Source organism: Zosterops lateralis (assembly GCF_965231275.1).
Source record: "Zosterops lateralis genome assembly, chromosome: 11".
In the NCBI taxonomy this organism is placed as follows: domain Eukaryota; kingdom Metazoa; phylum Chordata; class Aves; order Passeriformes; family Zosteropidae; genus Zosterops; species Zosterops lateralis.
Window position 1 is genome coordinate 21,990,996 of NC_139771.1, and position 17,597 is coordinate 22,008,592.

At 42.5% G+C, this 17,597-nt stretch overlaps 1 protein-coding gene across 3 annotated transcripts in view; it reads right to left on the minus strand.

Moving 5' to 3' along the window:
* Positions 1-17,597, minus strand: part of TMCC1 (transmembrane and coiled-coil domain family 1) — a 56,793-nt gene that overhangs the window by 33,146 nt on the left and 6,050 nt on the right. Inside the window, exons 3-4 of one of the 3 annotated variants that reach the window (XM_083869262.1) lie at positions 15,442-15,498; positions 12,049-12,757 (exon numbers count right to left, since the gene is read on the minus strand). In XM_083869262.1, the coding sequence (XP_083725388.1) occupies positions 12,049-12,591 (543 nt within the window). In that variant the 5' untranslated portion in view covers positions 12,592-12,757; positions 15,442-15,498. The remainder of the gene's footprint in view (positions 1-12,048; positions 12,758-15,441; positions 15,499-17,597) is intronic. The other 2 variants (XM_083869264.1, XM_083869265.1) reach the window with 2 other exon arrangements.

The window sequence follows — 17,597 nt, forward strand, 5'->3', positions numbered from 1 at the left end:
GTCCAGCAGCAGGACACACACGGTGCCAGCCTGGGCTGTGCAGGGGGGGCTCTCAACGCACCTGCCAGGATGTTCATACACGGAGGAGGCAAACCCAAAACCCCAAACACAGTGAGGAGCTCAAAATCTCTGGAAACAAGTCTGTTTCCAAGTAGTCCTGTCTCAGCATTTTAGGTTTGGGCTTCTTAGAATTTTATTTTCAACTCATTTTGTAATTGCCTCCTGCATGCAGTAGGAAGGCCTTCCCTTTGCACTACACTGAAATGGCCATGGCATTGATCACTCCAGTGCATGGCCTTACCTAAACAAAAAAGGAAAAGAGTTTTTCAGTAACTATCAGCAAAGCCACTGGATAAGGAACAGCCCCCATGCCAGAGCATGTCCCTGATGAGTCTGGATGCAGCAGCAGTGCTGGACTGTCCAGGACTGTGCAGCTCACTCTCCTCAGGCCTCAGCTTCACTGGGTAGCAAGTACTGGCACTTGCTGAAAGGGTCATTACCCCATTGCAACTCCAGCTATGACAAATCTGGGGCCTCAGATAGCATGCTATGTATGGTTATGGTGTGTACCTGCCTTTTAGAAGTCACTTGTGCATTAATTCCATACAAAATCCCCCCCAATGGCAGGTACTAGGTAAGTACAGGTTACTGCCATGCATGATTGCACAGTCTTGCAGAAAAAGAAAGGTGCCTTAGGCCAGAATATTTGCCTTGTTAAGGAAAATAAGTTTCTAGCCTATTTTTAAAGTTATCAGGTGATGTGGACACTAGAGATAGAGAAGACATTTGCAGTTGGGCCATGGAAGGTTTTGAGAAGGGTCAGTGTGGTTCTTTAAATAGACCTTGAAGGGAAAGTTACAGGAAGATTAAACAGAGGTGTTTATTTTATAACTGTCATCCAAAAGTAACATCATAGATGCATTTTTCAGCACTGAAATCCCAGCTGTGAAATGAGAGCAGGATTCAGGAGCATTCAGCCCAGTCAGGGGTAACTCAGGGGTATTGAACACAGACATGTTCTGTACAAGGGAAGTATTCTCTACCAGAACCTCTGACTCCTTTTCAAAATGCTCCCGATTTTTGAAATATATAGAAAGCACATTACCCAGTTTTGTGATGACCACGGAGAACTGACAGCACAGAAAACTAAAAGGACTGAGACACCAGAAACACCTCCTTGTACTGACAGAGGAGACACCAGATGCTCAGGGGATTCTGCCTCTAGCAGCTGCATCCTCCTCCTCCCTGAACTGGGTCAGTACTTCTTGTTCTGCAGTTTGGCTATATTCAGAAGCCTCATGCACACGGTTTAACTCCTACTGCAGAAAATCCATACCAGCACCTTGAGCAGCCTGTGTGCCAGGAAAGCTCATGTGCCTATTGCTGCAGAGACCAACAGGGCAAGTGTGTTGTGAGAGTGTAAGAGTGTGTGAGACTGAGAGAGAGCAAGAGTGTGAGTGTGTGCACACATGCCTCAGTCAGTCAGTGATGCAGTGTGGGAGTCCACCACAGCCCTGGAGTAAAATGCTGGAGCCTGGGCAGGCAGGACAGACAGCTGGTCCTGCCACCTCATCTGCTGCCCCCAAACCTCCCTGTTTCCTGCTGCCTGACAGCAGGTGCCAATGGCTCTGGGTAATCAGCCTCTCACTTGCTGGCCCAGGGTCCTGAGGACTGCCTGGTACAGCCCCTGTCCTGCACCTGGGACACAGAGTGCCTCATTTTCTCCACAGACACTCAGCTCTCCCTTCCCCACCAGGTTTCTGCAGCTCAGAGTCTGGGTCAGAGAGATACAGATAAGGAATGGAGCCAGCTTGGCTGGGATATAATCCACATCAGACTGAGATGGGACTGCCAGATTAGCAAAATTGATGATAGCAACATACTCCTTTGTCTCTGGAGCCAAGGCCCCACATTCAGCATTTCCAAACTGATGCTTATAATCTCCACAGTTAATTAATGGCTCCTGTTCTGAACACATGCAGCTCTTTGCCTTAGTCCAGTCTCTGTGCTATTGTAATTTTTTTCTCCCTAATATTACCTTCCTACAGCAATTAATTCCTGTGTAGTAGCTTAATTGGTGAATTCTTCCATTTTTATTCAGGAACATGATAGAGAAAATCAAGATTTCAGTAAAAGGCATCAAATTTTATTTTCAAATTTAAAATGAACTTGACATAATGAACTAGTGCCTCTGCCTGATATACTTTCATGAGTACCCAAAACACAATTAGAATTAATCTTTGGTACAAAATACCTTGTAACAAATTTTGTTTTTAAAAATGCTCAGTAAGAATAGAATTATTTAATATCCCTCTCATTAAGATCTCCTGCAGCTTTTTACTTATAAATCAAATACACAGCTTTCAGCAATTTTTAAAAAATTATCTTTTAGCACCGTGTAAAGCTAGAAGAAATATTACATCAATGGTTGACACATGTAAATGAACAGGAAGGCATCTTCCTGATAACCTCTTACAGAGGGACCTTTTGAGATAACCAACAGGAGAGACATTTTCTTACTGCAGAAGGTTTGGAAGATTAAAATTTCATGTCTTGAAACCTACCCGGTCTCAGGATCAACCCTTTCATCTTGTTTTATATATATATTTCAAAATAAAACACTCAAAGACGCCTCGGTGTTGTGGATTCATTACAGTGAGCCCCAGGTCTCTGCATCCAGCAGGGTATGGGCTGTGAGGGACACAGAGCTGGGGTTCTCTTTGAGTTCCCTTATTCCCGGTTATCGAATTCCCCCCGGTTATCAGAGTCCCCCCGGGGTTATCAGACTCCCCCCCCCCCCCGGTTCCCGGGCTGTCCCGGCGCTCTCACTCGCGGCCCCGTGGCGCCCCCTGCGGGCCGGAGCGGCGCAGTGCGGGCCGGGCCCGGGAGCTGCAGGGCAGAACCAGAACCCGCCCCGGTGCCGAACACCCAACACCGCCCCACCTGCACCTCTCCAAAAGGCCCCAGCACCCCTCCTGTCACTGACTGCCATGGCATTTCACAGACCATCTCGCTGCTGTGAGCAGGGACACCTCCCACTTGCACCACGTTGCTCCAAACAAACCTCTTGTAACCTGACCATGAACTCTTCCAGGTTTGGGGTACATCAAAGCCCCTCACATTTAAGGATCACCAGAAACTCACATAGTTAAAAGATGCCATGTCCTCTTAAGCAAATTCTCATGAAGTTCGCAAATGAAATTGAGAGGAAAAGAGAAGCCTGTGGTCCCTACTGCAGCACCTTGGCTGCTGCGGGGGCTGCACCACCACCAGCACAGCTTTGCTCCTCTCAGTCCTGAACACTGCAAACCCAGGCCCCCGTGTCTGCTTTAGTTTAGGCAGCCTTATTTTGGGAAAGACTCACCTGTCCTGCCCACATTCAGTGCTGGCAGAAAGTGGGACATGGGCATAGCACTGCTTAGAATAAAAACTACTTCCATTTTTTCAGGGACTGTATTTCTGTTCCTGGCCAGCACCAGTTTGCTGCTCAAGTACAGATTTCCATTCCTCATCAGGAAAGTCAAAGCATTTCCATAGCTGCAAAATATTTGAACATGCCCCAGTAAAATATCCTTCCTTCCTGCACACTATTTGGAACTGGGAGATTAGATAAGGTCTTTTATTCAGGACTTCCACCTGCAAACTGCACAAGGCAGATAAACACCCAGCGGTGCCACAACCTGATCTGATCCCAGAACCCTGGCAGAGTTTCAAGGTAGCACCCAATGTCTCTCCTCTCTGCCACCCACTTCCTATAAAGGCTACTGCAAAAGAAAAGCACAAGCTTTAATATTTTAACATTAATTTCCAACTAAATTACACTTAGAATTTCTACATAACTGCTTCAGAAAGCACTCATGGCAACTTTGCAAAAAGGATGACAAATAAGATATATATCACAGTCAAATCTACAATTAGAAATGACTTAAAATGTTTTTGAGTTGCCATGGGATTTGATATTAGCACAGTAACTATCACAGACAGTGTTGGTACAGTGAACAACAGGCAAACAAAGCATTATCTTTAACTGTGGCAACATCCCCACAGCTAAAGACAATGGGGATAAAGATGGTTCAGCCCCTTTCCCAATGGCTCAAAATCCTGATTTTATTGAAACTGACCCCAGTCCTAAGAGAGATCTGGCAATGATCTTGGATGGTATTCTACTGTGGAAGATGTGGACCAGTCAAAAGCATCAGTGACACACCTGCAGTGGCTCTGCAATCTGCTGCTGCACACACCTGTCTCCAGAACTTGCTCTATCACAGCTGAGCCACGTCAACAGAAGATGTAGCATGGAATTTTAATAGCAGTGCCTACAGAAGTTGCATTTTTAGCCTTATAATTGAGCACCCAAGTAACCTCCCAGTGAAGGACTCCAGTTTTTGACAACTTGAGGTGGTGACACCTCCACCCAGCCCAGAACATCACCAGCTGTAGGCCCTGAAGAATACTGGAAGGGTGAGTGTAACCTGAGGGAAGGGATTATAAAATAAGAAATGTGTGTATAACATTTTAACACCAATAATACTTTTCCTTCTGTAAAAAATTAGATCTGGATTAATAATGATGAGATCCTTCAGATTTCAATTATACTACAATTAAATTCTTGTCTCTCCTCATATAGAATGTGTTTGTGTATCCTTTAGCCACAAACAAGACTTTGAGCCTAATGCCCCTGTCTGCACAAAGGTCACTGCTCCCAGAGAGAGAAAACAGTCCCAGGTGCAGAATGGGCTTCTGGGGCAATTAAGCAACTGAAGACTAATTTCCGAGCTTGTGAAATAACCCTCACCCTGACCTATCTCAACTTGCAATTAGGCCACCCCAGTGATCTGCCAGTATCTCATATTGCTGCAAGACACAAACAGCCCAACCCTATGACCCTGCAGAGCACGAATGCTGGGCTGACTTCTCCCCTGGGAGCAGACTGGCACATTCTAAAATGTGGGCATCAACAGAATATAGATTTAAGTTGATAACCAAAATCCAAAGATATTTGAAATATTTATGAAAACTTATTGTCAAAACTGACAAGTGGATGAGGACATGAAGTTCTGTCAGGACACTGTAGGACTGAAGTGAGTGGAGCCTGGAGAAGCTGCTCTATGAGAATCTCACCACAGGACAGTAAATCCTTTCTCTCATCATTCCCGTAGCCATAAGACAAGCAAATGGGAACCTGAAAGTATCTGGGCCTACAGAGGCAAAAAGCTGCAAATCCACCAAATGGCTTCATATTAAATTAATACAAGTTGGTCTGTCTTCTCAGTGATGCCAGAGGGTGTCAGCCAAGGGCTTCCACCAAACATTCCAAACCAATTCCCAGTCCAGAACCCAGACTGAATAACCTGAGCCACTACAGCTCCAACACCAACCCTGGTGTCATGCCCAGGTGACAGGAAACTGTACAGGGACCTCAGCAGTAAAAATCACAATTAATGAGGTTCACAAGGCCAGGTGCTGGGTCCTGCATGTGGGTCACAGGCACGGATGAAAGTTCATGTGGACACAACTGCTCACCAAAGTACCAGTAATTTTGTGTCTCTCAAACATCAATATTGTTCTGGTCTTGACACATAATTAATTACCCCACAAAAAGCTCTGTAAGTATGTGAGACCCAAATGAGATCCATGCAGGCTCAATCATTTTCAAACAACCATAATCCTGATTTTCTCAGCTCAGTGGGTTGCCTCTACAAGAAAAGATCTATACAAAAATATTTAGACTACTTGAAATAAAGGCACAACTGAAGTATCTCAGTAAGATTTTAATTATTACACTTTCAGTGCTATGACAATCTCATTTCTTCGCTTCTGTACAAAGCCTAACAATACATGGCAGGATTATTACACATGCAAATATATGTAAATGAGGTATTCAGAAAAATCCGATCTGTTGTTTAGGGATAACTTTTTGCCCTTCTATTTCAACAACAAATTGAGAAAATAGAGAATGGAACAATACTGTGAGCTAAAAACATTTTGTGTGCAGAGGATTATTAAGAATTTATTCTCCTTTATGCCACAAAGTACTCAATGTCCTTCATTCCCACTGAGAGTGAAGGACCCCAGCACCACAGAATCAGGCTCATCCAAAACTCATTATTCTGCAGAATCATACAAATATGAGTTAACACAATGCCAACCTATTTACAGACAAAGTTACAACAGCACCAGTTTTCCACCTTTACCTGAAAGAGACTATCACAGCTCTTGCTAAACTCTGACAGCTGCTCCAGGCTTAACCCTGCTCTTCACATAAACCAGTGCTTAATTTAAAGCAGAGTCTTTTGTTGTCTGGTAAGAGAACCTCTAAATTCTCTGAACAGCCTGAGCAGGCAGCTCTGTTGCCTCTGCGAGCCCCAGTGCCAATGCAGTCAGTAACACTCCAGCCTGGCCCCAGCACCCAGGGTCCAGCCCTGGCCCAGGGGTTTTGAAGAGCAAACAAGAAATAAAGACTCCTGTCTACAAAACTTTCCAGCATCCACACATAAAACACGGGCAGGGGAAAAAAATACCAACACCTAACCAAACAACCCCTCACTTCAGTTAACAATACAACATTTTGAGAAGATCACCTTCCTAAGCTTTCTGGCACTGTGTTTAGTGAGGGAGGTTGTGTCTGTGTGTAAAGGGGTTATAGACATAAAAAGGAAAGTGTAGGTGTATCTGATCAGGAGACAGCTGGAAACTGACCCTGCCATATGAAATAAGCTGGCTGGGGAAAGAGGAAGCTCCTGAAATAGGAAGAGTGAGACCTAAGAAGACATCTGACATGCCGGAAACTCCGGAGCAGGAGTGAAAGACAGACATTGGCCACAGCTATTTTTAAAAATGCAACATAAATGACAAAACGCTGCCCAGTACATGAAGAAAGATGACTTCCATCTAGTTCATATAGTTGGAACAAAGACATTAGGGAAAAAAAGGGTGAAAAAACACTGATGGGATAGGAGCTTTCAGAAGTTTAAACAGTTCAATACAGAACAGAAGCAAGACAAACTAATATCAATACCGTATCTGTTTAGCAACTTTTCCTTGCACACAGCACTCTGATGTGACACAGGTAGAAGGGGACTCTGAGGAGCAGGCTGGAGAACCCAGCTCCTAGAACTTCCCTGCTCTGAGCCCTGCCCTTCCACAGTTGCCCCATGGGGCGACTGAGTTTCTTAATATATCAGGGAATGTAATTACAACATTTCCTTTTGTGCTTTTGCAATTTACCTCGTGGACATGGCCTGGCTGATAAGGGTTTTTTTTTCCTTTTCCAAACTGTTCAGATACAGCACCTACTGTTAAAAAGAAAATGTAACAGCATTGAGCAGGACCAACCCAACAAGCAAATACATCACAAGCGTTAGCCAAGCTCAACACAGCATTTATGTAGGCAGTGTAAACTCCAATCACTGTGCAGCCCCGCACAGAAGGATGAAGCTCAGGGCTTGACTCCACAAAACACGGAAGATATGGAAATAGTCTGGATGTGTTTAACAGGTCTTAAGCTTTAGTAGTAAGCACGTGGGCTCCTGCTCATCCATGCCTGACAAAACAGTTCTGCAACAGGTAATGCTCCTGCCATTCCAACAAGAAGCACTGACAACTTCACAGCAGCCCACAACAGCGTATAGAATAATGCTCTGATAAAATAAGCCTCTGATAAAACATAACTGAAGGCTAATTTCTCAGCAATCCAAGTCTGCTGACTTCCTACATCCACTCATAGCAAAACCTTCTGCAGTCACAGTCAAATCTTACAAGCAGTAAGAGTGCATGGCACACAGGGGTGTGCAGTGCCTGCAGCTCCCTGGCCGAGCCCATCGCTCCCACTCCAACATCCTGGTGAGCAGGCACAGAGCACGTGAAGCAAACAAAATGTTCACTACTCTTCCTACGTGTCACAAATCTGAATACTAGGAAAAAAAGTAAGAAAGAAAAGCAGAGCAGGAATTTCTGCCACAAGAGCAGTGCCAGCACAGCGACACTGGTGGCATCAAGGTGACATCAAGGCAAGGGCACAGCCCTGTGCAGTTCTACACCTGTTACCTGACAGGGCAGAGGAGCCCCAGAACCGCTGGCACACACCCAGCACCAAGAGGAACAAGCTGTGTCACAACAGGGGGAAGTACCAGCAAAGCAAACAATGAAGCAAGACAGGAATCAGAAAACAGTTATATTGCTTGACTACAAATCCTGTCATGTAGTTCTTATCATTATTAAATCACAACCTTTCCATTCTATGCGTTGTTTCTCTGTTCCTTGTAACTTGTATAGCCCATATGTTCACAACAGATGGATCAATGCTGTAGCTCAGTGACATTTTTCTAATTATAGATGGATTTATGAAATTCTTAAATAATTTCGAAGGAAATACTCTCTGCTGAGAGAAGGTGAGTCAGTGTAGCTTCACTGTCAGCAGCAAACACCAAAACCAAGGAAGTGAAATTGGTGTGGTTTTATCAAAAGGAAGAGGTCGAAAATTTACTTAAAAGATAATACCACAAAAAGCTGAGGGAGCCAAAGAGGCAAAGTGTTGAGAAAGTAAGCACAAAACAACAACAAAAAATTTAGTGAAAGTTAGATGTAGAGACAACCCACACAGGCTTGGTATAACTGGGGGTCTGGAGGGCTCTCAACACTGATGAGTGAGCGTTACCTGCCAGACACCTTAAAAAAAGATTTCTATTTCTTAAGCTTCATTATGTAATTTAATATCAGTGAGGTTAAATAAGATAGGAGAATTTAGGGTTAAAGTAACTGTGTGAAACAGCTTCAGATATCTCATAACTTAAAGACAGTGTTTAAAGTTTGAATTTACATCAAACTTTAAGTTTGCTCTAATGATGTCAGATTTTTCCTGGCTCTTTACTGATTTTCATTTTAAGTGTGTTATAACTAATTTTCCAATACAAATTGTTGAATGAAGAGTTAGTTTTTGCAACTTAAAAAACTCATTAATTTATAGTCATAAATTCCGGCAGTGTGGCAGCCTGAATGCTAAGCTGGCTTCTTCAGTGGAAACAACACTGACATCTGTTATAAGGGTGATTTACCAAACCACTGCATTATGCTTTATCAATTTCACCAAATCACAAACCAAGAAGCTCTGCTAACAATCATATCAGTGATTCAAAATTTACATGGAGCTGATTTACAAACGCATGACATCTCTATACTGAAAATTCAGTAAAAGCTCCTATATATTATTTAAAGCTGTACAATCATCTGCATTTAACCTGCAAGTTGTCTCCCATTAATTTGTAACTTTGAGTGGCATCAACATACTTTAATCCTAGTATGCACAGACACATGCCATGGCTAAGACAGTACATCTCAGACTGAAATAACAGCAAGATATTATTCTAATATTATGCTAATATTAAAGACACACAGCACATTTCATGGAATATCAGACAGCATTCTGAGGCTCTCTGTGAAAAAACACCAACATTTGTATTTTCCAATTTTTACTTTGTGTTTCCTGTGCAAATTAAGTCAAGAGTAGTTCATATGATTTTACAGCTCCTAACATTATGCATATTGCATAGTAATATTGCAGTAGTTTTAACCTTTCTGGCTCTTGGAGGCGTGAGGGGACAGGAATCCCCATTTCTGGAAGGTGGCATTAAACTACTGAATAACTCTTCCAATCTTGTGCCACACTGTGAGGTAGTGCTGTTACCTGCTCTTGGGAGAGAAAATGCAGTACACCACACAGACCTGCCAAAATTTTCCAGGAAAAGAAAGAATCCAACTCTTCTGCCCATCTTTCTCGCCTCTGCTACAGACTACCCACTGAAAGACAAAAGCCAATAACAGAAAACAGGCACACACAACCTGATTTCTGTACAAGGGATTGGAACTCACATCGCTCTCTCATTTCAGGTCTCCTTCTCCAAAGCAGTATCTCCTTGGCCAGGTCACTTTAGACCTACAGTGTACACTGTTATTGTTTGTCACATGATGGTGCAAATATTAAAAAGCAGCTGGAAATTCACTAAGCTCTACCAAGGGTCGACTGGTCACAGAAGTCTCTGATGGTTTAGTCCCCAAAGGTGGCCTTTTCCTTCCTCATTTTGTTTTCTTCTTTCAGACTCCAGTCCTCCTCTCTTCTCTCCAACACGGAGGGGAGAAAGCCCGTGCACCCCTCTCCCTCAGGGCTCCGAGGGCACAGCCAGCAGCCCCGAGGATGGTTCCCCCCTGGGGTGACAGCCTGACCAGGCCAGGGACCCCCATTCCCGGGCCGCACGCTGCTCCAGAGGAGGAACGGCAGCTGCAGGGTCAAAGTGGCTGCTTCACCTAATCACAGGCCCTTATAGGCCAAAAACTAGCTCCTAAATTTGTTCTCACAGCTGCAAGATGCTGTAGCAGAATGCTATCAAATTAACAGTCCTCGTTTTTCCTGTCACTCCTGCCAAGTGATCCCAGTGGCTTCCAAACTTTGCACACTGAAGCAGTACAAAATTCTTGAGCATGGACTCCCAATATATGTATGTTTATTTATAAACTATATATATGTACTACTCAACTAACACAATATGGTTATTTTAAAACATACACAGAAACACAAGCTATAAAGGAAAAGAAAGATAAAACAAGCCAAAAAGTATTTCCTTCCTACATTCCAGTGGACTGTCCTACTCACACTCCACTCTGGAAACCACCAATCTGTAAAACCATTTCATCAGACAAGCTGCATATTTGGGAGAAAAGACACATCACTCCAGGCCTTTCCCCATATTCCTGTATCATTTACCTAATATGCTGAGGCCTGTTCAATCTCCCTGCTCATACATAAAGGGACTACTGTTTTAAACCAACAAACCAGACTTTGCTTTATAAACTTCTGTTGTTGTATTTGGGTACAAACTCAAAAAAACTAACAATTTTCCCTAAAATTCTCCTGAAACAAAGATTGTGAGTTCAGTCACAATTAGGAGAGACACAGTACACAAATGCACCTGAAGCTATTATGAGTTCTCTTTCTGAGGACTCTCAATGGCTTGACCAACTGCAAAGTCAACCAGCCCAGGGGAGTGCATGTTTTCACAACTACTTTATTACTGTCTCTGCTGTTTCAAGAGTTGGCAAGAAGCAAAAGCTTCAGATACCCCTCCAGGCAGACTCCATCAATGTTTCTTGCAAGAGGAAACAACTTTTTAAAGTATATCCAACCTCCATAGACACCTTTGTTATTAAGGGCTGTTTTTCAGAAGACTCTCTGTACCAGTGTCCTGAACAAGCTAAAATTAGCCAATCAGAAAGCTAGTCTTTCAAAAAGCAAACAAAAAAAAACATCAGACTCCAAGAATGCTTCAATTAAATTTATCTGGGAAAGGGGAAAAATGGTAAGACAAACGCTGCTTCTTGATATCATCAATGAGCTGATATGCACAACTTTGCAAGAACGTCTCACAGAATGGAGACTATTCATTTCACTGAATGTTTTTCCCACACAGGCAGGACAAACTGCGGGAGACAGCAGCGATCCCTCATCAGCAGAGCAGCCAGGCTGATCTAAATCACACACAGGCAACCCAGCACTGAGGGGCTGGACAGCTGCACAGGCTGCAGCCCGTGTTCCCAGAGTCTCCACAGCCTAAAAGACCAACAGCACCATCCACCTAAACTGGAATCCTTTGCTTTTATAAAGTACAGAAGAAAATGAGAGAGGAATTAAAAAAACCATCTAGGTAAATGGGAGGTTTTGTTGCAGGAACTAGCTAACAGTTGCTAAGGAGGGCTACTCTGGCCGCTGCTCGGCCCATCACTCGTTTGATTGTGGTGTGCCATCAAAAACAACCTAATGTGCTTCAAAAGTAGCTCTCATTTCACTGATCAAATACATATAAAATCAGCCACCTGCCATGTGAGAAAATGACTAATGCTTGCATCTTTTAAGCTCTTTGCTTCACCACTGAAGAAGCTTTTGAACACAGCACCATTTGAATTTGCCGAAAGAAACCTGTTTTTCAAAACAAGATTTCAAAGGGCTTAAGAAAACATAAAGGAGATGATAAAGATCAAAGGTAAATCTGAGTAACTTACTGCTGCTGCGGCCTCCTCTCCACCTACATAGATAGAAGAAGCAATCTCCATCACAGACAAGTTTGTGGGAGCATCTGTAGTGGATGATGATCTGGGCCGACCCGACTGAATATCCTGAGCAGACCTTCTGTTGATCTGCGGGCTTCCTTTTGGGGCATCTCCCTTGCCCCACCTGCTGTGCAGGCTGGTCCCTCTCTTCATTTTGGGTGGCACTCTGATCTGCTGAAGCACCCGGTTCAGAGCTGTGGGGTGGGTGGAGACACCATCAATTTCAGCACAGACGGTTTGGCTTTCCAAATCCAGGTCAGGCTCCAGCTCAGCCTGAGCTTGCTGGACATCGTGTGGAGAGACAGACGACCTCCTGCGCTGGTGCTGGAACAGGTGCTTCAAGCCTTGACCAATGACATTAATGTTCTCCAAGGCATTATGCGTTATTTTGGATAATTTTTGCTCTGATTCATGCTGTTTTTTGGTCTCTTGATCTTGGGATTTGCCTCCAGGATCAGGGTCATCAGACAACTGTTCAGTGCCAGACGGCTCCATTGATGAGACCCAACAAGTTTATTTGACTATTCATACATAAATAAGTCCCCTTTCTTTAAAAGGCTTGTGTTTATTTTGAAAATGCCAAGATTGCCAGCCAATTAGGTGTGTAATTGCTTCAAGAGTGACTGCACATGCAGCTGTGCCTCGGTGATCTCATGCTTATCTAATGTTAAACAAAAGAGTAGTCATTATTATACATCCATGCAGCAGGTGTGGGTTAAAAATCCAATGCGCAAAACATGCTGTTAACAAAATAAAATGTATCAGTCCTTGGAGCACCCCTCCACATGGTATTAGTTGCAATTAGGCCGTATGCAGAAGGCGAAGCTTTGTGTGAGACAAGTCACTCATTGCCTGAGGGGAGAAGCCCAGCACAGGGGGCACAGGAAAGCAAGAAAAGTAAAAAAGCTGTTCAAAAGGGGGAGAAGCAAGAAGAAACCAGTAGAGTTTTGTTTATTAAGAACAAGCCCATAATAACATCTAAAGAACATGAGGTTAAACTTCTGAAGAGTATGTTAGTCACTTTGGCAGAATTAATTTTGCTCTTTGACAAAGATCTGATACTAAGACCCTAACTTAACAGTATCTAATACATGCAAAAACCCAGAACATTTCCAAATGTTCACTCAATTCATTTCCAAATAGTGAGAAATGGCTTATTACAGCCAGCATCCACTGATGGCACCGGAAACTTCATGTGAAAATGTGTCTTCAAGCAGGAACAGGCAAGTGAAATGCTTTCAATTGGCATACTCTTGTCCACAGCTCCCAGAGCAAACAAGAATGCCTTTTGAAAAGTAGATTAAGCAACCAATCTGCAAGGGATCAGCACCAGGTATGTGCAGTTCAGCCTCTGGCACAGGAACTGCACAGCTGTTCTTGGAGAGCTCAACCCGAGTCATTCCCTGGACTCAGGCAGGACTGGATTATACAACAGTGCAGATCAGCACTTGTATAGCAACAACTACGGGAGAAGGTCAGCAAAGATATGGGGAAGGAAGGGAGGAAGGAAGGAAGGAAGGAAGGACAGCAACTGAAAGAGTTTTACATCACCACCATGAGATCACATGCTTAGAAGCTGACCACTGTTTTTTGCAGAAGAAAACTTTGCTTAGGCTTCTATAAATACAGAAACAAGCTCACAGAGGTCTACCTCAATCTTGGCAGAAAGCACTTTGTGCTTTAGAAAAGAATTATTTGAAACTCAGCATATTTGGGATTTGAGAGTGTTCACCTCTATGCTAAAACAGCTGCAGAAACATAATGCATTGAGTTTACAATTGGAGTGCTCCCAATCTTGTGCATTTGAAGCCTAACACAATGGGTTAAACAGATATTCCAAAATGCTCTCCAAACTGCCATCCAAAAATATCAGAAGACCTGCGTCTCTCTCTCTCCTTTTTTCAAGTGTCACTGCTATCAGTTGGAGGCAAGAAGAAACTCAGTACTTACAGAAAGCAGAACACAGGATTTTATCTCAGTACTTTGAAGATGCTATAAGCATTGGGTCTAAATATACTGGCCAGTTTAATCAGTAACACATTAAATGCAAAGGAATAAATTACATCCAAAAAAAATATATTTACCTACATTCATGCAGCAATTGTGTGGCAGAAGAAAATAAGACGTGCCAACGACATACTTATATACTTAACACTTTCTTAAATGAATTCAAATGCCTTTATGTCTAGTGGTATGTTTTCACTTTTGAGCTTGCTTTTTCCTAATCTTTTTTTTCCCCCTGAGGTAACAAGTTTTGCAGAAAGTTAGATTACAGATCTCCACTCAATTTATGTTTTGGGACAAAAAAAAATTGCAAAACTAGATGCTCATTTTTAACCAACAGATCAAATGGTTCAGTGAACAAAACTCGCCATCTAAAAAAGCAAGAGTCCCAAAATTATTTGGCGTATAAAATACAAACCTGACAGCTGACCCATAACTGCCTTTTTCATTTTAGCTAATTCACTCAACATTGATTTTTCAGTCAGGAAAGTCAGATAAGAACTGCAGTTCTTAAATAAGATGACCAGTATGCTCTCCAGCCAGGATCTCTTTGATCTCCTGCATACTCTCCATCCACATTATCACCGGTAATGCTGTTGATCCTAAAGAACACCACTTGAGTCTAACTGGAGTTCCATGCATTATCTGCTAGAAAAAATTACCCTGCTTAAATTAACCCTATGGCAATTTACAAACCAACCTGAAACAAACCAGCCCACAGTGAGCTTACAAAAAAGGCATGGCCACCCTGTGTATTCTGGGACAGATTTCTGAAATTATATGGCCTCTGAGAGGCTCCTAATGGGAGCTTTTAGTAATCTCCTATTTCTATTTTCATTGGATGAGTCTGTTGTGAGTCTGAAATGAGTTTTGCAAATTACACATCTGGTATGAAGATCCTTACAACTACTTACTTGTTCTATTATCTACTTTTTTGGGAAAAAAAATAAAAATACTCCTAAGTGTGAAGAACGGTGAATCTTCACAATTAATCAGCACACTTATTTGCATTAAGATTCAACTTTTGTGCTCACCTTTGTTTTCTCTACTAATGACCACCTTTATATTCTGTTAGTGGGAGGAAACAATACTTTATAGCATAAAGTTCAAAAACATACATTTCTTATTTGTACAAGAATATACTACATCACAAACAAAACTCACAATTCCATATACAGCCACCTGAGCAGATATTATAACATTATTACATCCCAGAACATTCTAATACAGTCCTTCATTGGTGCAATTATTTCCCAAGAGCTCTGGGAAACAAAACAGTTCAAAAGGAAAAACTGGCAAAACCAACATTAGATAACAGTGAAAAGATAAACTTGTACTTGCCTCCATCATTTGCCCTTTAGCATGGCTGACGCACAGCAGTCCCTCCACTGAACAAAACTGCAAAAGAAATTGGGTATGAGATACAATTCTGGAAATGGGAGAAAAGATATATACATATATAAACAACAGGGAGAGCATGATTCCAACTGGGGTTTTTTTAGTAATTTTTTTTTCCATTGAAATGCAAGTGCCCCTCGAAGCTGTCCTATTTTAAACTCTTTCAAATAACTGAAGGGATACAAATATGACTGAAGTTAAAACTGAATCTTATAGAGTTAATCAAGAAGTTCTTGTGAAGGAGTATTTTCTCTTGGAGTTTATGGCCACCACCACAAGCTGAAAGCAAAGGAAGATGCCAGGGCTCCAGCCTGCACCATACAGATTTTATTTTCTTCTCCTTTTTAGCCATTCAAGGCTCCCAGCACAGGCCAAACAGCTGGCTCTTGTTTACCTGGTGTCACCTCGCAGGAGGCAAGAGCTGTGAGCACTCAGACACAGCTGTCCCCAGCAGCTCCTGCCTGTGCACTCTGCAGAGTGTGTGCCCAAACCCAAAGGGCAGGTGCCTGCTGGACAGCTGGGAGCAGACACAGGGACTGTCTTGCTCCGGGCAGCCTCACAGACTATTCTGAAACACAGCCAGATCACCCACACTTTCCAAAGACAATAATTAATTCAACCAGTTCTTGAAAACAGGGAGGACACTATGCTCCAGAGGAACACTACAATAACTCTGCAAAACTGGAGTATTTTGACTGTTTTATTCCACATCAGATTCTCACCTCCAAGACAGCAAGAGATGAAGAAAGGGTTACTCAGATCCACTGAAGTGGGATGCTAGAATATGAAGAAAATGATGGCAGCAAATATTAAGAAACTTAGAAAAAATGAGTGAAGATGTTTTTGAAAAAGATCTTCATATAGAAGATATTCCATTTCTATACTAGCATGAGTGGAGAACTAAGCATAATGTGTGAAGTATTGGTCACACGAGGTGTCACTAACAGAAATTTCAGTCACTCCACGTGTCATTTTTTAAAAAAATATTTTAATGTTATTTTTATTTATAGTAACTGTAAGAGCTTTTGTCAGCAAGGTCTTCAGAGATATGAAGGATGACCTACAGATCAGCAGCTGCTTTTGGCTCAAATTTTTTCACAGCTGCCATAGTTCAGAGCCTGTGTCCCAGAGTGCCCACAGGTGGGCACTGAGAGACATTATTTTGTTACTGGTGTAACACTTTGGGATAAGGTTTAATGGAGGAAGTGGACAGAAAAGATACACAATTACACCAATACGGTGTTACCAAAAACCTCCTGTGTGATGCTATGACAGCAACAGCTGCAAAAACAGGAACTCAGTGAGCTTCAGCAAGGATTCATCAGAATACAAAGTGATTTCACTTCCACAATTCAAATACTGCATTTTGCAAACAGAGAAACTACCTCCCCTAAAGCAAAAGACTGAAGAAGTGTTAAGCGAATATTCAAAACAATGGGTCTTCCACCAAGAAAATAATGGATTTCATTTCTTGGAGCAACTCAAATATTTTTGTAGTCAGTTGCACTCCTACTATTGACTTTTCCTATTAACATTCATATTATCTGGATCTGATTCTTTAGCCTCTGGAAAGAGACTGGGCCATGGTGAGAATTTCAGCAGGATCTTTTCAGGAAAGGAAGGGGTGAAGGATAGAGATCAAAGCTGCTCTTATTTCCCCATTGCCTGTCTGCCAAGAGACACTGCCACTTTCTGTGTGTCAAAGCTGACTCAAATGTCAGGAACAAGAGAACCACAAAGTGGAAATACAGGTATTTTCGTGCCACTTCCAAGGGAAGACAAAAGGTTATACTACAGCTATTTCTGGCATTAAAGAGAGACTTCTAAGCATGTTAGTAATTCAAAGAAAAGAAGAGATGGCCTCTCATTTTAACTCCTAGCAGAATTATCTGTGATAATGCCAGCAGAGAAGCTGGCAAGATTTAGCAACTCTGGTTCTAAAAGAAAGGTTTATTCCAGGCTTGCAGTTGTAAGGAGGTTAAAACAAGTTAAATTAGCAGGCTTGTAAAGAAAGATATCATCTACCACCAACCCACACCCCACACTATGTGTGATTTTAACATGTGCTTTTAGCCCTGAATTTTGGAAAGTATCGTATT